At 39.7% G+C, this 20,993-nt stretch overlaps 1 protein-coding gene and 1 pseudogene across 1 annotated transcript in view; one reads left to right on the top strand and one right to left on the bottom strand.

Annotated features, from left to right (window-relative positions):
- The window catches only part of KIF15 (kinesin family member 15), a 74,105-nt gene that overhangs the window by 49,033 nt on the left and 4,079 nt on the right, over window positions 1-20,993 (top strand). The window contains exons 17-32 of the mRNA XM_067753821.1: window positions 2,426-2,623; window positions 3,375-3,482; window positions 3,748-3,853; window positions 4,753-4,918; window positions 7,333-7,483; window positions 7,645-7,730; window positions 8,706-8,775; window positions 9,168-9,254; window positions 9,855-9,959; window positions 10,777-10,899; window positions 12,722-12,868; window positions 13,779-13,880; window positions 14,176-14,340; window positions 15,871-15,980; window positions 18,715-18,784; window positions 19,801-19,838. Of these exons, the coding sequence (XP_067609922.1) occupies window positions 2,426-2,623; window positions 3,375-3,482; window positions 3,748-3,853; window positions 4,753-4,918; window positions 7,333-7,483; window positions 7,645-7,730; window positions 8,706-8,775; window positions 9,168-9,254; window positions 9,855-9,959; window positions 10,777-10,899; window positions 12,722-12,868; window positions 13,779-13,880; window positions 14,176-14,340; window positions 15,871-15,980; window positions 18,715-18,784; window positions 19,801-19,838 (1,832 nt within the window). The remainder of the gene's footprint in view (window positions 1-2,425; window positions 2,624-3,374; window positions 3,483-3,747; window positions 3,854-4,752; window positions 4,919-7,332; window positions 7,484-7,644; window positions 7,731-8,705; window positions 8,776-9,167; window positions 9,255-9,854; window positions 9,960-10,776; window positions 10,900-12,721; window positions 12,869-13,778; window positions 13,881-14,175; window positions 14,341-15,870; window positions 15,981-18,714; window positions 18,785-19,800; window positions 19,839-20,993) is intronic.
- On the bottom strand, window positions 807-1,259 carry LOC137231649 (protein LTO1 homolog pseudogene; annotated as a pseudogene).

Below are 20,993 nucleotides of genomic sequence, written 5' to 3'. Positions count from 1 at the left end.
CCTCTCCTCTCTCAGCCAGACACCCATGTCCATGGCCACAGGGGATGCCTCAGGGCTCCCCAGGGCACAGCGGGGACCTGCGGGCAAGGACCCTGAGCCTGTGGGTGCGACCGCATGGTCCAGAGCAGGCACCAGGAGACGGGGGAGAGAGCTGGGTGCCGGGGTTGGAGTCCCAGCTTTACCGCCCGCTGCCCTTGGACCAGGCAGTCTGTTGGGCCTTGGTTTCCTCATCTATAAAATGGGAATAATGCCCACCTCATGGGCTCCTGAAGGGACTAAATAAAACAGGAGAAGCAGGTCACAGCACTGGCACATCTCAAGGGTAAATAAATGTCACAGTACCCATCACTCCTTCCCATTAACCTGCTTCGTGTCAACCCTGTGGCTCTCACTTTCTTTATAACTGTCCCTCTGAGCGCTGACCAAAGCCTGGGGGGTAAAGGGGAGGTTTATCCTATCCAGAGCCAACCGGAATCTAGATCCAGCCAGGCCTGCCAGGTGGCGAGAACCCGTGAGCCAGCGGCCTGGACCCTGGACCAGAGAAGAGCAGCCCCGCGAGGGCTCTGCCAGGGCCATGTTCAGACTGCAGAGCAGACAGGGCCCAACAAAGGACGGGCTTGTGTGGAGGGGCCCCGTGGGGGGCACTGAGGCGATGCAGGCAGACCTCAGGGGAAGGCACCGGCCAAGCTGGAACTCTCCCTGCAACACTGAATCCCTCATCATTGTTTTGCCTTTAATCACATTTTTAAACACTTAACATACAAACATCTGTTCCTTGATGTTTTGTCTTTGTTACTCTGTCATCCTCAAAATGAAAGTCCAGAACTTTCTGCACTAATTTTAAAGTCAGGCTGAATGTTTAGTAATGAACAAGGCTGCTTAAATTTCCCTCTAATTTTGTCTAAGTCTTCGTGAAGTTTATCATAAGTAGGGTCATCATAAGGGAGTTTCTGAATCATTCCAATCAACGATTCTAAGACCTTCATCTTTTTGCTGTCTTTCTCAATGGCGGAACCGTGCAGGAGACATCTCCAAGCAAAAGCAAAACCTTGGTAGCACTTGATCTCAGATCTGATTTTAGTTCCGTGTAACGTGTTATACTGTCTTCCTTCAGTCATACCCAAACTACTTCCTTATTCATAGCCTTCCTGATACCCTTCCCTGTGAAACCTCTCATCCGCCATCACGATGGCATCGAACATGTCCTGACTCCCAGCCGTGGCGGCAGCCGCCCCGCCCCTCAGACTCGGCCGCCCCATTCTGCGGCCACAGACCCGCAGAGCCTCGGGCACGGATGCCTCTTTTACTACTTTTATAATTTTCTTTTTACATTGAGATTTTTAATGTGTCTGCTATTTTATTTTTAAATGGCATGACATACAGGTTTACCTTTTTAAAAAAATAGACCATGTTTTATATATGGAATCTAAAAAAAAAATGGTTCTGAAGAACCTAGGGAGGGGCAGGACAGGAATAAAGACGCAGACATAGAGAATGGACTTGAGGACACGGGGAGGGGGAAGGATAAGCTGGGACGAAATGAGAGAGTGGCGTGTACTTACATATGCTACCAAATGTAAAATAGATAGCTAGTGGGAAGCAGCCGCATAGCACAGGGAGATCAGCTTGGTGCTTTGTGACCACCTAGAGGGGTGGGATAGGGAGGGTGGGAGGGAGGGAGACGCAAGAGGAGGAGATATGGGGACATATGTATACGTACAGCTGATTCACTTTGTTATAAAGCAGAAACTAACACACCATTGTAAAGCAATTATACTCCAATAAAGATATTTTTAAAAATAATAAAATAGACCATGTTTTTCTCATTAATTTGAACTTTCCACATATAAATTATTCTAATTCTGGACTTTTTATTTTCCAGTGTTCTGTTTGATTATACATATGCTAATAATGCATTGTTTTAGTGACCATACACTTCCTAATTTGTTGTCTTTTTGTCTCGCACTTTTTTTTTTTGTATACAGTTTAGAGTCGACTTATCAAGTTTCATTTTTAAAAATCTTACAGCAATTTTTGCTTGAGACTGCTTTGAACTGATAGGTTTGTTTCCACAAGGGCATTTCTATGCAGCCTCTCAAGATACATTTTCTTTTCTTTTTTTTCTTAAATATTTGCTTATTTGGCTGCTCCAGGTCTTAGCTGCAGCATGTGGGATCTTTAGTTGCGGCATGTGAACTCTTAGTTGTGGCATGTGGGATCTAGTTCTTTGACCAGGGATTGAACCTGGGCCCCATGCATTGGGAGCGTGGAGTCTTAGCCACTGGACCACCAGGGAAGTCCCAAGGATACCTTTTCTTTTCTCTTGATGAACAGAATTTTAATTTTATCCTCTCTGTTCACACAATTATAAATATGCTATTTTCATGTGTGCTAATGTTGTTTTCCTAATAATTTTTTGCTGCAGATCATAACGACACCAACCAAGGCTTATCAACTTTGGTCTCGATCAGTACCAAAATTAAGCCCTGAACTGGAGAGCTTTGGCTCTGCACACACTCAGAATTCTAGCAGATTGGATAAGGATATCTTAAATGAGCCATTGCCACCTGAGATTAGTGAACAAGCTTTTGAAGCCATTTCTGAAGAGCACAGAATGGTGCAGGTACCTGTTTAGTATTAAAATCGTATATTTTTAAGGATGAGTGTGTAAAAATCCCTGGGTTAGAAATCAGCCTGCTCTTGTTCTTTTAATCTGCTTTGCAGTATTTAGCAAGTCACTTTCCACTTTCCTTGAGCTTTGGTTCTCTCGTGTGTAAAAAGACCAGTTTGCTACTAGCTTCTAGTTCCAGAACTGGTTTACACAGCACAGTGTTGTATCTGCTAAAGAAGATTAAATAGTTGAAAGAATCTTGTGATCAAATTTTAGACAGCTTTTGGTATATTTGAAATAACATGTGAAGTTTGTTTATCTCAGAATTCAGTGATTTATTTTTTCTTTTAAGAAGTTTATCTACTGTCTAGTAAAACTTACAGGGAGCCACGTCACCCCAAATTCCAAAATTTTGCCCTTCCACGGGTATGGAGACCTTTCTGGTGAAAGTCACTTCATATAGGCCTGAGAAAGTTTCTTAGAAGTCTCAAGATGGCTCTACGATTCAATCTATGATTTTAATTTTTATTACTTCTTTCCTTTGTGTTTGAAATTATCCACTTTGATGGGCCACAAGTATAATTCTGAAACATGAGAAATCATTAGTGTAGTCTTTTGAAGTGGTTTTCTGGCTCCAAACTGGCCTTTGATACCTTTGTCCATATGAGGTTTTGAGTTTTGTATTTTTAATGCAGAAGAAATTATGGAATGTTTAAGATGTCCATTAAAAGAATTTTTGGCCACTGAAGTTCTTGTGTTGCAGGAACAAATGTGTGCCCTTCAAGTCAAGTTGGATGAAGAAGAGCATAAAAACCTAAAGCTTCAGCGGCACATTGACAAACTGGAACATCATTCTACTCAAATGCAGGAGGTGAGACCGTGAGCATTGCCTCAGAAAAGACATGAAACAGATCCTCAAAGTAAGAGCATCCCAGGAAGGAAATGACTTTATGAAGCCTTGGTCAAGGTTTATTTGAGTTGTATTCTCTATTTTGTTACTTCACCTACTATAATGAGACACACATCCCTAGTCTGAATTTAAGACTAGATTGTAAAAACAGAAACAAGGTGATGATTTGGAGTGTGTCTTAACATGCTAGTATTTTTTTTCCAGTAAATTTATCTCTTTCCCAAAGCTTTTCTCATCGGAAAGAACTGATTGGACCAAACAGCAGCAAGGGTATCTCTCTCAGTTGAATGTCCTTGAAAAGCAGCTTCAAGACACTCAGACCAAGAATGACTGTGAGTCTGAACACTGGAAGCTTCCTAATCTGAATACTGTAACTCAGTATCTTTTTACTCATATGGATAAAATGTTGTCCCTGTGTTTTTGGTTGGTTGTTTCTGTTTGTTTGTTTTAAATTAGACCAGATGAGTAATAGCAATGTATTATAAAGGGTCATTTTTTCCAGGACTGCTCTCAAACAAATGATACAAATGTTTGCTTAAAGTTTTAATACTGCTTTGAAAACGAAGTGTCTTGAATTCATAAGATGAACGTTTTACTAGTGACAAAAAAGCATAAAATATATTTGTATATATTCATAGATGTGGGAATATCATTTAATTCCCAGTTCTTTCAGTTTCTTCTTTCATCAGAGTATTTGCAATAGCTTATGATAAAGCTAAGGCAAAAAAGACAGCCGTTTCCTTTTCTTTGATCTAAAAAGTAACCTAATTTTAATTCCAGTTGGAGTTTCCTTAGAAGACCAGAGTGTTTAACCTATTTTGGAAAGTTCTGGTGCATCTCCAAGGGTTTTCAATAAGTAAGATTAGGTCACTTAAAATACGTTAAATCTCTTGTCTTTTTTTCTTATTTGAAGAGTTTTGATGTACATTCTGCAGGAGAAATGTAGAAAAATCAAATGACCTAAATGTGAGGGACAGGTGTTAACTTTTTTTTTTTTTGGTAGAAATATACCAAAAACCTTGAGCAAGGGAGAGGAAGAAAATAGCAATCTCAGTGCTCCTAGATACCTCCCATTTAGTTGTTCAAAATTTTTACACTTAAAATGGTCTCTTCAACTTGTTTTTGCTGATTGTGTGAAGGGTACCTATCAAATTTATTTGCCTCCTTTGTAAAACATACATGTAAAGAAAAGTCTGTTAAGAGTTATTATGTGTTTGTTTGTTTGTTTTAGTTTTGAAAAGTGAGGTACATGACCTGCGAGTAGTTCTTCATTCTGCAGACAAGGAGCTGTCTTCGGTGAAACTGGAATATATTTCATTCAGAGAGAGTCAGGAGAAAGAACTCAACAGCCTTTCTGAAAGACACATGCATGTACAGCTTCAACTAGATAATGTCAGGTAGAGTTGTTCTGTTATTGTTTCAAGTTGCCTGATTGGCCTGTAACCCAGGACTACTTGAAGTACAAGTGCTATAAACCCAACTCAAACTAGTTTAAAAAACTAAGAGGTAATTTATTGGAAATTCCCTGGCTGTCCAGTGGTTAGGACTCTGTGCTTTCACTGCCGAGGGCCTGGGTTTGATCCCTGGTCAGGGAACTAAAATCCTGCAAGCCGCATTGTGCCCCCGTTTAAAAAAAAAAAAAAGGTAGTTTATTGACTCACGACATTGGGAAGCCCCAGAGGTGGTTTTGGTTTCATGGACAAACTAGATTGAATCTCAAACAATATTGTCAGTGTGCATCCCCATCCCCCCACCCCCCCCAGCTTCTCTCCCTCACTTCCTCTTTCACTCCCTCCCTCCCTTTCTCTCTGCTCTTCTTCCCTCTGTGTATTGCCCTTATTCTCTTCTACTGTTGAGGACCTTGCTCTATGTGATGGGGAACAGATTGCCTCAGACAGCTCCATCTTCTGTCTCCTGGCATAACAATCCCTGCGAAGAAATTCTCTCTCCCCATTGCCGTATATCAATCCCAGAGAAAACTGGTATTGTTCTTGCTTGAGTCATCTGCTTACTTTTGGATCAGTCACTTGCCAAGTGTTGGCCCAACAGAGGTGATGTGTCTGTTTCCTCTCCAGCGGGAAAGGTGTGCTCTTACTAGAAGGGACAGTACAAGGTAGACCAAATATGTAGTTGCCACCCTTGTCCACAGTAACTCCAGAGGCTGGCGAGTTAGTCAAGTGCTGGCAGTCTTGAAACAAAGTAATCTAAGATGTAAATTGTTTGGTTTTTTTCCTCACTAATTTCAACCTTTTGTAAAACGTAACGTAAAACCATCTTGTGGTTTTGATGCTATTTCCCAAGTCTATGGCAATAATTTAATAATGGACATTTTGATTGTGATACTGTGAGTGTGATATGAGTGTGACTGCTTACTCTAGAAAAGCTGCTAATAGACAACCTTGAATTTAGTTTTTGTAGACATTGCAAAGACTAAAACCTGTAAGCCTTGAGTGTTTTTTGAATATGCAACAAGGAATTAAAAATAGAGGAAGAAAACTTGAGGTCTGCATGTCTCCATAGACATGTTTTTGTTGGGCCTGCCCAGTATGGTTTTTGAAAACAATTTAGCATAAAATTTTTTAAATTGAGAACTTCCTAATAAAGATCCATATTTCAGCATCCTGTTAAAAATCCGACAAGTTGGTGGCACTGGGCCCACATTCTTGTATGGCAGCCATCCTTTAGAGAGGGGCCTGTGCTAAGTCAGCACAGCCTGCACTCCCCGGCACCGTTTCCCCAGCACCAAGACTGCTGGTCAATGGCTATTTGTCATCACAGGTGCACTGTTGTTTTTTCTTACACCTGGTATTAGTTTTTAACATCCGAATCACTAAATCTTATCTTGGCTCTGTCGTAAACTAATTTTGTGTGATTTTTTTTGCACTCAACGTGACGTACATTGAGTATATCACTTACTGGGTTGCTTAAACTGTCATGGCTCTCAAAGGTTAAGGCCTCTAAGTGAAACCACCCAACCGCCGTGTATTTCTTGAATTATTTTACCTGCTTTATATATACAGTTTGTATCGTAAATCATATGTTCTCCCTCCCTACCATGTATTGTCTGTATATCTATCTTTAGCAACTGATTTATCTTACTTCGTAATTTGCCACTTCTGCTCTGCATGGTTAGTGAAGCCAGATAGATCCAGGTCTCATAGGCCTCTGTGTACAAGCTGGGACATCTGTTTTGGGTGGTCCAGAGGTCATGTTTACTAGTTTTTGGATGAACTCTGTTTGGGCATGTCACAGTATGTTGCTAAGTAGAATAAGAGGGTGAAAACCTAAAAAGCAATAAGTAATAATCATGTGACTTAAAAGATAGTTCTATCCTAAAGGAGTTTATTCTCTTGCTCAGATCAAAGCCATATTTGCCATCTTGAAAAACCTTCCTAGAGTCGGGAGAATAGGTGTTGAGTCTATAGAGTTCAGCTTTCAGCAAAATTAAATCAATGGGCAGTCTTTAGTTTACATGAGGGTTAGGTCTGGAACCCCCTAAATGAGTCTCATCACCCAAAATTGCCAATCAATTAAGCATGTCTGGTTGAAATCATGGGAGAAAGAATGAAGAAGTAAATGGCTGCAGGCTAACATGCCCAACCTGTCTTTTCCATCCCCATCACACTAATATTCGTGCATCACATCATAATGACCATTTCACAGAAGTCAGTGAGGAGCTTTACATCAGTCAAGCCTTCTGTAAGTTGGAAATGGCCTGTAGATGGGATAAAGTGAACTGCAGATAAATCTGACTAGCAGAACTACATTTAATGTCTATATTTACATTTGTAAAAATGTTTTCCTGTTAAAGATTAGAAAATGAAAAGCTTCTTGAGAGCAAAACCTGCCTACAGGATTCCTATGACAACTTACAAGAAGTAATGAAGTTTGAAATTGACCAACTTTCAAAAAACCTCCAAAACTGCAAAAAAGAAAATGAGACTCTGAAATCTGATCTGAGTGTAAGTTAAGAAGGATATTGGTTATTGATGAACTTGTTCTGGATGTGTGACTGTTTGACCTCTTCCTAACTTCTGTACTGGCCCATTGTGCCTGCCACGTAGAAGGTACTCCATGTGTTTGTTGACTGCACCTTAAAATCTAATATAACATTGTCTTTTAGAATTTGATGGAGCTTTTTGAGGCAGAGAAAGAACGCAATAACAAATTATTATTACAATTTGAAGAAGATAAAGAAAACAGTTCTAAGTGAGTGCTATTTACCTTTTCCGTAGTTGACTAGAATATCATTTACTACCACATTCTTTATCTTGCGGGTTTTCTTTTTTTTTTTAATTGGTAATAGCTTGTTAAGTTTTTTTTTTAAAGCATTCCAAAAGGAATATCAGATTTTTTTGTATAAATGGCTATGAAGAGAAACTTAATTTTTAAAAACATTTAATAATTAGCTACAGTACTTTTTAAATGAATAGCAGTTGGTGGTGATCAGAACTCAGGACCTTCTGTAAATAAATCACAGTATTTATTATTGAAAGGTGGGGACTGATTTATTTCTATCTCTACTATTTGATTTCTCTGCTCTTTTTTTCTTCTGGTCCCTTATATGAACACCATTGTCTTTCTTTCCTCTCTCCAAATTCTTTTCCTTGGTGATCTCTCTCAGTCTCTTCATTCCAGCCAACAGGAGGATTATTACTCTAATAAGAAGAATTTGTATTAGTGTATTCAGCAGATACTTGTAGAGTTCTTACCATGAGACAGATTGTCTTCTAGTCCCTGCTATATACTGGTGACTCCATCTAATTGGGAAAGACAGTTAACATTTAGTCGCTCATTCAAACGCTTAGTGATATCCAGCAAGCCAGGCACTGTTCTGGTAAATGCCAGGACATTTAGAGGTAAGACAGTGAACAAAATAGCCCTGTCCTTTTGAGGTTCACATTGTAGCACAGAGAGATGGGTAATAAGTAAATAGTATAAATGTTAGAGAGTCCTAAGTACTCTGGAGAAAAATAAACTGTCCTGGCACAAAACTGGGTTTTTGTTAAATAACTGTTGAAGAAACTGGTTCAAATTTCTGATCCTACTGGAATACAATTCCTAACACCAAGTATGTGTCTAATAAAGTTCAGTTGCATTGCATCGAATCTCTTCTGTACGAATGGACTCAGTTCCTGTTTCCATTGAATGAGTCATGAGTAAAAGATAGTTCTTCTTTTCCAGAGAAATCTTAGAAGTTCTTGAAGCTGTACGTCAGGAGAAACAGAAGGAGATGGCCAAGTGTGAGCAGCAGGTAAAAATGTGCTATACTCTCACTCTGAAATTTGAGGTTTATAACTTTTATTCCTGATGTCCAAAGAGATTTGTTATAAAAACTGTTTCAGCTTTCAGATGTTGAAAATTTATAATAAAAAGATGGAATTTTTGGTTGGTTGTATTATTTTCAACTCTTGTTTTTCTAACTCCCAGATGGCTATAATCATAATTTGTTGGTGGTTTCCTGATAGAGACCACAAAATCATTCTCGTTTAACCCAATTTTTTATTTTCAAATATTACTCCTTAGTATATACTGTTTAATATGAAAAGCAGATTTCAACTCCTTTTATGCTTTTTAAAATACATGTGTGTGGTTAACTTTGTGATTTAATTCTTTTTCTAAAAACATTGATTTTTTTCCCCATAGATGGCAAAAGTACAGAAACTAGAAGAGAGTTTGTGTGCTACCGAAAAAGTAATCAGTTCTCTGGAGAAGTCTAGAGATGCTGACAAGGTAGGTAGAGGTTGAGGCTATAGCCCCCTGCATTTTCCTTATAAACGCTGCCTTCACATTCCAGTCTCCTGCTCCCAGGGTTAGCTAGCATTTCTGTACGCACTTAGGCCTTGCTCATCTTCCAAGGTTGCTAGAGAATGAAGTCTTTAAGTTAATTTTCCTCATAACTTCAACCCAAACTGTTCTATCACTCTTGATGGCAGTGTTTCTAAAACACATCCCTGCCCCCTTTAACTAGGATGCCGTCAGTGCGACCTTTTCTCATTGATTGTGAGTGCCACGATACAAATTCTCAAATCCCTGGTGTTGGCTTTAACTAGAATAATAAACATTAATATGTATGTCTGAACATAAAATTAGGTGTACATTCCTTATATGTCTAGCTCTTATTCATTCATGAAACCAAAGCAAATGATTAACTAAAATATTAGAAAACCAATAAAATATAAATTGGTAATATTAATAATGTAATGTGACACATGGTATTTTGCTAAAATAAAATTGACTTCTATTGTCATTTGGAAAGATAAATGATTTATCATTAAAAAAAGATCTCCTTGCTGTCATTGGGTATGAAGATATTGTTTCTGTCCTTGTCAGGAAGTTGTAGCTGACCTCATGAGCCAGATCCAGGAGCTAAGAACCTCAGTCTCTGAGAAAACAGAAACCATAGACACCCTGAGGCAAGAACTGAAGGACATCAATGTAAGTTCTGTCGCCAACAAGATATGAAATTTGAGCAGGAGGCACAGTTCACAGACTCAAGTGGTTAACCAGTGCCCCACAGAAAAAAGGGTTCTGTGGTCACCCACGTTTGAAAATATGTAGTAGTGAAAGCTCAGCAGGCTTGGGTATCTGCAGAACCCGCAGGGCCTTTAATATGCTGACGTGTGTGCTGTGTGCATCTCGGGAAGACAGAGTTGGCTGCAGCATTTCTCAGATCTCACTGACCTGGGAACAGTGCTCTCTGTGCACATTTGGGAATTGCTGATCCAAATCAGATCAGAAACAGACTGGCTGTTGCCTCTGATGGTTAAGGGTATGTGGTGTTCCTTAATTGCTTCAAGAAAAAAAATAGCACATTTTAGTTAAGTTCAGAGACATCAGTGATTTAGAAAGTGAGTTTGTTTCCCCATTATTGGACTTTATCATTTCCTAAAGTAACTACTTACTCTTCCTGCATATAAATGGTGAATGCTTCCTCCGTCCCTTGGGTCAAGGTAGTTTTTTGTTAATGTTCGTCACTCCTGTGCTCCAAAGGGAGCTTGCTGCACTCCACTGATTTCTGATAAAGATGACAAAACCAGATGTTTTTTCACTGATACCTGTGGGACTTTTCCACTTCTTCTTGCCGTTCATCCATTAACTCTTCCACTCCTTCATTCAACAAGTGGTTATTGAATTTATTTGTGTTGATTTGGTCATCACCTTGGAACTCAGATTCATTCTTCAGTTATTATAATGTAAAAATAAACTGATAATAAAGCAGACAGACCTTGTATCATCATTTTCTTTTCTGTAGGGCAAATATAATTCTGCTTTGGTTGACAAAGAAGAGAGCAAAGCATTGATTAAGAGACAAGAAGTGGACATTCTGGATCTGAAAGAATCCCTTAGACTGAGAATACTCTCCGAGGACATAGAGGTAGATGTTAACACATCATCACCCTTTTTGGTTTAATACTTGTCAGTATGTTTCTGTGTGTTATTAATGAATAAATAGAAGACTTTTAAAAAGGAGTAAGTCATAATTTGAGCCACTTTCCCTAAGGTAGTTAGGCAACTGATAGATAATACTAAGATTGTTATATTTTGTTTAGTTGATTTATTTTCATTCATTTGTGCTAACACCATGCTAAGTTCCTGTAACTCACCCTCTTCTGAAAAGGAAGCAGAGTGGAAACTGCATTTACTTGGATGCAGTGGTAGCAGCAGGGAGCAAAGAAAGGGCTGGTTAACCACAAAATTGCTTCTTGTGTTTTAGCTAAAATAAGTTTTAATTATCTTGTTGTTGATGTAAATGTATCTTTTAAAAAATTAAGCAGTACTGTCGTGTGGTTCAAAATTCAAAATATATAAAGCAATATACATTCCCTCTTGTATATCCTTCCAGAGATATTTTTGGCTAATCCTATATACCTTGAGTTTTCCTTTTTTCACACAGATGGTAACCCACTGTGTATACTGCTCTGAACCTGCTTTAGAAATAGTTTTCTTGCTATCCATGAAACAAATTCAACAAATATTTATTGAACCCACCTGCCATACAACCTGTACCTGTTTGTCATTTGGGAATGGAAGAATGATTGAAACACAGTTACTTACCTTGAGGCATGCAATCTAGCTTAAGAGGTAGATGTATTATGATGTGACAAATGACTTGGGAGCACAGAAAAGGGAGGGAGAGGAGCAGTTATGCCTGGAGAATTCCAAAGAGCTTCCCGGAGAAGATAGTACTAGTATAAGACTTTGCTAGGGAGGGAAGCCTGGCACCTGTGAATGTTTGTGGAGCATCCTCATAAAGGGGAACAGTTGGGTGTGACTGACTTGAGGCGGTTGGCTTTTTGGACAACCCAACAATAATCTAGATATGAGAATTAGATGCATATAATAGTGAAAAATTCAAATCAACTGAAATATTTAGTGAAGGGTTAAATGGTGGTGCATCCATAAGATGGAATAGAGCCCACTCGATGAAAATGATATAATAAAAGAGTAAGTGTATGTGGAGATGTTTGTGATCTATCAGGTACATGTGTGCAATACACATATTGTATCTATGACATATATAATACTGTATGTTTAATGTATATGTAATGTACACTATTATATATATCTGTGCACATATACATGCACGTTTGGAAAGTTAGGGGGAATAGATTCTGCTCTAATTTGGTAGAGATTACATACACTGTGTACATAGGAATTATGTATGCAACCTATAGGACTTCTAATTCTCTCTGCCACTTTCCATCAAGCTACTCCCCTGAAAATTTGATGGCCTATGACACTGTATCACAGCCTGGTGAACTGGCCATCCCCTCCCCAATTAGCTGAGGGGTACTCATCTTTACAACTGTTTACCTTCCCGTGTATAATGGACTAGAATCTATTGGTGAGACAACAGGTAAACTAGAGACCCATGCCTGGAGTCCTCCCAAGGAAGGAGAGATCAGCTGTAAGAGATTACCTGGGGTTGAGGGGAGAGAGGAGCAGAGGGCAGTTAGACCTCAACTGGGATACTTATATGAATTTACTGTAGTATTTGTCTCTGGACCTCATGACTTAAGTATTAACTGCTTGGTTTGTCTTGGAATGGATTAGCATACAAGCAAAAAAAAAAAAAAAGATTCTCACTTAAAACTTTCTTAACGTTTTAAAAATCATACATGGTAATGATTTTCAAATCGATATTGGAGCACCACAATTAAAGAGAGTCTTCCCCTGTGGGGATTGTCCCCTAACAGAGGGACATGCTCTGTGAGGACCTGGCTCACGCCACTGAGCAGCTGAACATGCTCACCGAGGCCTCGAAAAAGCACTCGGGGCTTCTGCAGTCGGCCCAGGAGGAGCTGACCAGGAAGGACGCCCTCATCCAGGAGCTCCAGCATGAGGTGAGATGCAGGGTGATCGTCGCTCAGGATGGGCTTTGGGGGTTGGGGGAGCAGGACTGTGTGGCGGTTGAGCTCATGAGTTCCCTGCCTCGGCTAATTCTCTGCATTCAGAAAGGTGGGCTAGCAGGGCGAGTAGGTAGTGGGGCAGCAGCGCTGTCGACTCTTAACAACCTGGTTGCTTCTGTGTGTTCAGACTTGGTGGCTGTCCTCCTGCCCACCCTCTGCCCTTGACACGTGCCAGAAAGTTCTAACCACTGTGGCAAAGGTTATGCCTGACTTTGTTTTTTTTTAAATTTTAATTTTTGTCTTTGGCTGCGTTGGGTCTTTGTTGCTGCTCATGGGCTTCTCTAGTTGCGGCGAGTGGGGGCTACTCTTCGTTGCGGAGCACAGGCTCTAAGCGCTTGGGCTTCAGTAGTTGAAGCACATGGGCAGAGTAGTTGCGGCACGTGGGCTCTAGGGCATGCGGGCTCAATAGTTGTGGCTTGCAGGCTCTAGAGCGCAGGCTCAGTAGTTGTGGTGCACAGGCTTAGTTGCTCCGTGGCATGTGGGATCTTCCTGGACCAGGGCTCGAACCCGTGTCCCCTGCATTGGCAGGAGGATTCTTAACCACTGCGCCACGAGGGAAGTCCCATAGCTGACTTTTGTCCTCTTTTTTGGCTAGTGTAGTTTTATAATATATTTTGTAACTTTCCTCAAATGACCCTTTGATTACTTGTGAAACTTAAAAAAGAAGTTTCTTTTAAAGTGTAAATAAATTTGTGAGAGAAATGTCAAATTATCAATCAAGCCCTGAAAAAATAATGGAAGAAGTCCATTTCTGCATGCCTTGGGAGGATTGTCTGTTCTAATCGGACCATGTACGTGTATTATTTTCTAACTTGTAATCTTATAATCTGTTCAATTTTCCCAGCTAAACCAAAAGAAAGAGGAAGTAGAACAGAAGAAGAATGAATATAACTTCAAAATGAGGCAGCTAGAGCATGTGATGGATTCTGCTGCCAAGTATCCCCAGGTACTTCTCATAAGAAAGAGTGCATTTCAGGAAGAATAAGCAATTTTGTGAGCGATGGAAGTTGGAAATTGCTAAGACCAGCTTTGTCTTTACAGAAAAAGATTTTCACTAACAGCTTTTCTGCTTTTTTTGATAAAAAGGTACCAGTGTTTTATTTGTTTTACTTGGACAAGAATTAGAATAGCGAGCTATATATGTAGCCTGTGTATTTTCTACGTGCTTGGCAAGTATATTTACAATGAAATCTTTATAACCACTCAGTCAGGTATCTGGGTGAAATTTGATTTTATTTTAGAGCCCTAAAACACCACCACACTTTCAAACACATTTGGCGAAACTCCTGGAAACGCAAGAACAAGAGATAGAAGATGGGAGAGCCTCCAAGATTTCTTTGCAACACCTTATAACAAAGCTAAATGAAGACAGAGAAGTCAAAAATGCTGAAATCCTCAGAATAAAGGTAACTGGGTAATTTTTTTCAATGAATTTAATGTTTCAAAATAAGCAGTATCTTTCATGGTGACTGAGGATCCAAAATTCAAAAGGGACAGAACTCCAGGGTAGATGGAGAAAAGTCTTCCTCTCACCCCTGACTCCAAGCTGCCTAGTTTGCTGTCCCTGTAGGCTTCAGGTGTAGCTAGTTTCTTAGTTATCTTCTGAGAACTTTTCAGCAGCACCTATAACCAGGCGCGTAAGCATTGTCTCCCTGCCCCATTTGTTTTTCATGCTATGGTGTCATATCATACAGGCTGCACTAACTACTCTCATGACAGTGCTGTCCAACTTTTAGATTTTTGCCAGTTTAATAGCTGAAGCACGTTATCTCATTGTATTTTTAAATTTGTATTTTTCTTATTAGGAGTCAGATTGAGCATCTTTTGGTTTTTTGTGTCTATGAACTATATCCTTCACCCATTTTTCTGTTGTTGGACTTTTTCTTAATGAGGTACAAGCATTCTTTATATGTTAGAGAGATTTGCTTTTGTCTGTTTCTCTTGTTTGCCATTTCTTTCAACTTCCTTCTAGTGTTTTTCGCCCCGTACTTGGGGGGTATGGTTTTTGTGTGTGGGAGAGTATATTTAGGGCGGTGTTGGGGTGGGAAGTGCGTGGAGAAGCGCCTGGGTAGGTGTAGTGTGGGCGCAGAAGGGAGTGTAGGGAGGATGCGATGCCCCATAGCAGATAGTCTGTGACCTCATGGCTCTGCAGTGAGTTTTTGTTTAGGAACAAAATTAGCCTTCTGTGTAGGAAGACAGTATCACTCTTAAGCTTTGTTTCTCATAGAGGGGATCATTCCTGGCTTCTTTATTCAGGGCGGCTCTCAGTATGCTGCTATCTCAGGAATGTGGCATGATCTTGGTACTTAGAAGAAATTGGATCAGGTTAAAAGAAATCAAACAATAGATAAGCAGAAGTAAATCAAAAAGTTCACTCCTTGCAGACGAGTATTTATTTCCTCTGGGTGGTTATGCTCATGATTTTCAAGTCAGAATCCAATTAAGTATTTTGAGGCTGTGGCACATCAATTTTTAAAAATTAGAATCTAATAAATAGAATCAAATAGAACATTTACCAAAGTAGTAGATGCTTTTGTTCATCTTTTCTCATAAAGGAATTTTAATGAATTAAGGTTTGTTTGGGGGTTTTTTTGGCCGTGCCGCCTGGCATATGGGATCCTAGTTCCCCAACCAGGGATCGAACCCGTGCCCCCTGTAGTGGAAGTGCAGAGTCTTAACCGCTGGACTGCCAGGGAAGTCCAAATTATGTGATATTGATAAGAGACTATGTTTAAGACAATGGGGGTATGAAAATTAATCACATTCGGAGCCCCTGAGAGCTTCTCATAGTCTACTTTTTCTCCAGTGATACCCAGAGCAGTGTTCAGTGTGTGGAGGGAGCTTAAAAGAGGAATACTTGTCTCATCACGGCCTGGGGAGCAAAATAATGCCTACTATAAGGTGTTTTCTGAAAAGACCTGATTTGATGTTATTAGGAGCAGTTGTGTGAAATGGAAAACCTACGCCTGGAAGCCGAGCAGTTAAGAGAGAAAAACTGGCTCCTGCAAGGTCAGCTGGATGATATTAAAAGACAAAAGGACAACAGGTGAGAAAGAGCCACGAGCAGTCTGTGAGCTAAATCTTGGCCTGCCTGGGGATAGTTGAGTGAATGAGGTCAGCATAGGTTTCACAGTGTGTGTGATGTTTCTTGCTGATCCAGGAGCCGCTCCAGGGGTTGCTTCTCAATCAGGTCTGATGAGGGGGTTGTTTTACCAGAGAGGGAAAATAAGGTCATCACCATCTTGCCCACTCTGTTAACTTTTGTATTGCTATAGAGCTATTGAAATGAATTTCAAACACGTGAAATACTTGAACCAATCTGTCTACTTGTATTTGAAAGGGGTGAGGTGGGAGCAAATATGTCAACAAGACAAGGCTCAAGGTTCTGCCAGCAGAAAAAGGGAGAATTTTCTTGGTTTTGCTTCTTGGCTTCTGGTGAAGGGCACGTTCCTAGGAGAAACTGTACAGGGGGGCGTTCTGTTAGGTCTCTGTGTGTGTGTGTGAGGGGGGTGTGTGGGTGTGGATGTGGATGTTTGTGTGTGTGTGTGTGTGTGTGTGTGTGTGGTGTGTGTTTTGGCCTCAACTCAGTCTTCTAGTTGTATCTGATAACGGCACAGCGTCTTGTCAAGGGCAACCGCACCCAGGTTATATCGTGTCTCTGACACTTGAAAGTTGTGTGACTTTGGACACATCTTTAAACCTCTTAGTGCCTCAGTTTCCTTAGCAATAAAGTGAGGGAGATGACACCTCTTATACAAGGTGTTTTAAAGACCAAAGATAACGTGTGTAAAGTGCTCGTTACAGTGCTTCGGAGAGGGGAGCCACTCGATAGATGGTGGCTGTTAAGTAGACACGGTAGATTTATGATCCCACCCCTGAGTGAGGGATGGAGATGAGGGTGGTCTATGAGACTACGCAGGAAGTTGAGGTTTGTCAAAGGGGGTCTGTATTGGGGATGGAAGCCCTTTGTGAATTCAGCATCCCAGGTTAGGGGTGTCTGCTTCTGCTGCTGTTGTCAGAAGATCTTAACAGGCGCTTCCTACTCCCGCTGCTCCCCATCCCTGTCCAGAAGCAGCCCTGACGTGCACTGTCCAAACCTAAGTGAGACAATGGATATTTGAGGTTGGTGATGGTGGCTGTGCTAACAACCTATTCCTAAATGTTTCTTTGCTGGGTGGCAGGGTGCAGGGGGATCTTAGTTCCCTGACCAAGGACTGAACTCGAGCGCTCGGCAGTGAAAGCTCAGAGTCCTAACAACTGGACTGCCAGGGAATTCCCCTAAACGGTTCTTTTCAAGTTTTAGTGAGCATAGGAGGTGCTCATTTTATTAAGCATCCTCTTGTAGGGATTTCACTTCCCCTTCTGGGTGATTTTGATGCAGGTAGTCCACAGTCTGCTCACCTAGTTTCCATATGCTCCACCCCCATGTCCAGGCATGTTAAAGAAAAGCTTTGTACCTTTTATCAAGAGTTAGTTTGAGCATGGAACTTAGAACGTTACCAGATCATGTATAAAACCACAATTTAAAATACTTTATTTCATAGCCTTATGTCCCATTTGTGAGGAGCCATACAGAACCTTCTTCATGAAAGATTAGAAGAAAATTATAGCCCAGGGGTCAGCCTGTTTGGTTAATGAAGTTTCATTGGAGCAGTCCGGTTCTTTCATATAAATATCACAGTGGCTGCCTTTGCATTACAGCAGCCCAGTTGCATAGCTGTGCCGGAGACCTTATGGCTCCCAAAACCTATGTCTGGTTCTTGACAGAAAAAGTTACCCACCCCCCCAGATTAGACAACAGAAAACACATCTGCCCTAATGTTTTGGGGTGTTTTCCTCACTACCATTTTTATCTAGGCTGTCAGGTTCATTAGGTGGAAGAAACTAATGTAGCTTCTGTTTTCCTTCAAGGAATGATCCTTTACTCACCAGTGAGAGAGAGATTTCTAGAGAAGCCAGAGGCCTTCAGGCAGGTTCTCCTAGGGGGGGTGTCTCCTGATCCAGGGGCTGCCCACAGAAACTCAATTTATTATCCAACCTGGTCAGGCTCACAGAGATGGCCTCACATTAATCAAATTCACATGATACTGATGTATAGTCCAGAATGTAATTTTCTTTGTACAGAGGAGTGTTTCTTTTCCATGACAGGATTTATGTCTGGTGCTCAGAGAATCCCCTTCTTGGTGTCAGCATGTATGGGAAGCCCGAGTGGCGTCAGAAAATCTCCAGCTGACTATGATATCCAATATCCAAGATTCCGCACACCACGTATCGTGGCCAAAAATAATAAATAAAAAGGGCTACAGCAGTCCCAGACCTGAAATCCAAAGCAGAGAGGGGGCATCAGAGGCTCCACAGGACAGGACAGTGTGAGGGGCCCTCCCCGCCCCCATGTGTGTCCTGTGTTTCCCCCACCATCCCAACCCAGCCAACCACATTCATGCCAGGCACCTGGACTGTCCTTTCAGCCCCATTTTGTTCACATGTGATCTTCAGATGGTACCGCTCTAAGTTAATACTTTATTCTCAACCAAACCCTGTAATTAGATTTCCCAGCTTTGCTCATCTCACTTTTGTATGGAAGGAATCCCGAATGCTGGGGAGGTACCTTATTTCATCTTCATGTGTTGATCACGCTTATTGACTGTGCTAACTTGACCTAATCACCATAGAATTAGCTCTTCTTTGCACATTTTGGCATTGCTGCATGTAATAGATACAAAATCGATACTTGAATATGTTTGACACTTTTCCCATCCTCCCTTCCTAATCTAACGCAGTGAACAGAATCATTCAGACACGCAGCAGCTGAAGAATGAACAAGAAGAAATCAAAGAAAGACTTGCTAAAGTATGATTTTTTCTTTACATAATAGTTGTTTTTTTCTCGTGTGAAAAATGCTTTTATAGTTATATATTTTAGAAACCATTTTATTATTGAAATTTTGTCTTTTTGTCTTCCTGTTAAGTTTGATATTTACCATCAGTATTTAGCTATAGCTGAGAATTAAGAGTGAATTAGTCTTCATGCCTAGACAGTAAGCCTACTGCTCACACAGAATTCTCCATTTAGAAGCAAGTATCGAGTGCCTATTTGAGGCCTTAAAGGGCACAATACATGAACGGTTGTAAATAGGTACCCCCTTTATGTGTGTGTAGCTGGGATTGTGGAAAAGGATGTCCCTTTTTTTTTTAATTGAGGTATAGTTGATTTACAATATTGTGTTAGTTTCTGATGTACAGCAAAATGATTGTTATACCTATATGTGTATTCTTTTCCATTATGTTTTATTAGAGGATATTGAATATAGTTCCCTGTACTATACAGTAGGACCTTGTTGTTTATCTGTTTTACGTATAGTAGTTTGTATCCGCTAATCCCAAACTCCAAATTTATCCCTCTCCCCCTTTCCCCTTTGGTAACTGTAAGTTTGTTTTCTATGTCTGTGAGTCTGTTTCTGTTTTGTAAATAAGCTCATTTGTATCTATTTTTAGATTCTGCCTATAACTGATACCATACGATATTTCTCTGACTTACTTCACTTAACATGATAATCTCTAGGTCCATCCATGTTACTGCAAATGGCATTATTTCATTCTTTTTTATGGCTGAGTAATACTCCATTGTCCATATGTACCACATCTTCTTTATCCATTCATCTGTTCATAGACATTTAGGTTGCTTCCATGTCTTGGCTGTTGTAAATAGTGCCATTGTGAACATTGAGATGCATGTATTGTAAAGGAATTTGCTTTAATTGGTTTTATTACCATTAGGGAGAGTGGACTGATTACTTTCAGTCTTTTGTTTAGCAATGTTAAGAACTTAAGTCATTTGTTCTTTCTCTTTCTTTAATCTTCTTATAGAATAAATTGGTTGAAGAAATGCTAAAAATGAAAGCAGAGTAAGTACACTCTTTTGTAATTCAAGTTCTTGTTGATCGTTTCTTTATTAACACCAACCAGTATTCCTCTAAAGGAAGAAATGCTTATAATATCCACAAGGTAAGTAAATTCTTTCCTTTCTGCAGTAGTATGTGAACATGATAGATATTTACAAAATTCTTTTCTTAAATACCACTTGCTAAAGGGGTTCCTCACATGAAACCATTCCAAAAACAAACTTAAAGAAATAAATGCCAGGAAAACCTTAGCTTCCCTGGGGGAATTGATGGGTTTTCTCCTCATGGACAATGAGAACTATATAACCGACCAGGTTTCTTTCTCACTTCTGGTTTCCTCTGATTTAAAGCCTTGAGGCCCTCTCAGACCCATGGATCAATACTATGAATTCTTCTGGTCTTGACCTTATGTCTCTTTATATGTTTTCTGTGGACATGATTTTATTTTATTCATATAGTTCTTATATTTTAATTTATGTAATCTTATAAACTGCCTCATTCTGTGATAAACAAGATACACTGTATTTTCTGTCAAGTTCAAAATAAGTAAACTGGTTGGTATTAACAAAGTGATAAAATGTTAGAAAGATATTTTACTCTCTGAATAGAATAGATCTGATCAGGAACAGCGATTCTCAAACATTTTCACTTGTTTTACCTCCTAAAAGAATTTTGAAACACCATATACCCTCTTGCACATTTTTGGAGTTGACTGTGTCTAAAATTTTTCATTGTAAGTTTAAATTATTGCAAAGGATAGAAGTTTTGACCTACTGAAAATAGTGACATTTAGAAATAAAGCTTTTGTGGTGTTCTTTTAAAAGTTATCCAACTGATTTGGTACTTTCTACCCATTTAAAAAAATACTTGAAGAAATTCGTAAGTCTAAAATTTAACATTTTTCCTTTTTCCTTTGAAATTAAGTTTCCATTCTATACCCATGCAGAATTATATCCTAATTTAATATATTGTTTGGAAAATTTTTTGTTGACTTCCCTATCATAACTCAGCAATGAAAATATGTATGCAAATTACAAGTAATTTGTAAAAATTTATTATATTCATATGGCTCTAAGTGTTATATTTTTTCTGGATTGAGTTTTCATGACAATTATTAAACTATCCTGAATTTATTGTAAATTTTTATGAATAATTATT

This window comes from Pseudorca crassidens, chromosome 10 (genome assembly GCF_039906515.1).
Source record: "Pseudorca crassidens isolate mPseCra1 chromosome 10, mPseCra1.hap1, whole genome shotgun sequence".
NCBI classification, from domain to species: domain Eukaryota; kingdom Metazoa; phylum Chordata; class Mammalia; order Artiodactyla; family Delphinidae; genus Pseudorca; species Pseudorca crassidens.
This window is presented reverse-complemented; position numbering and strand designations above follow the sequence as displayed.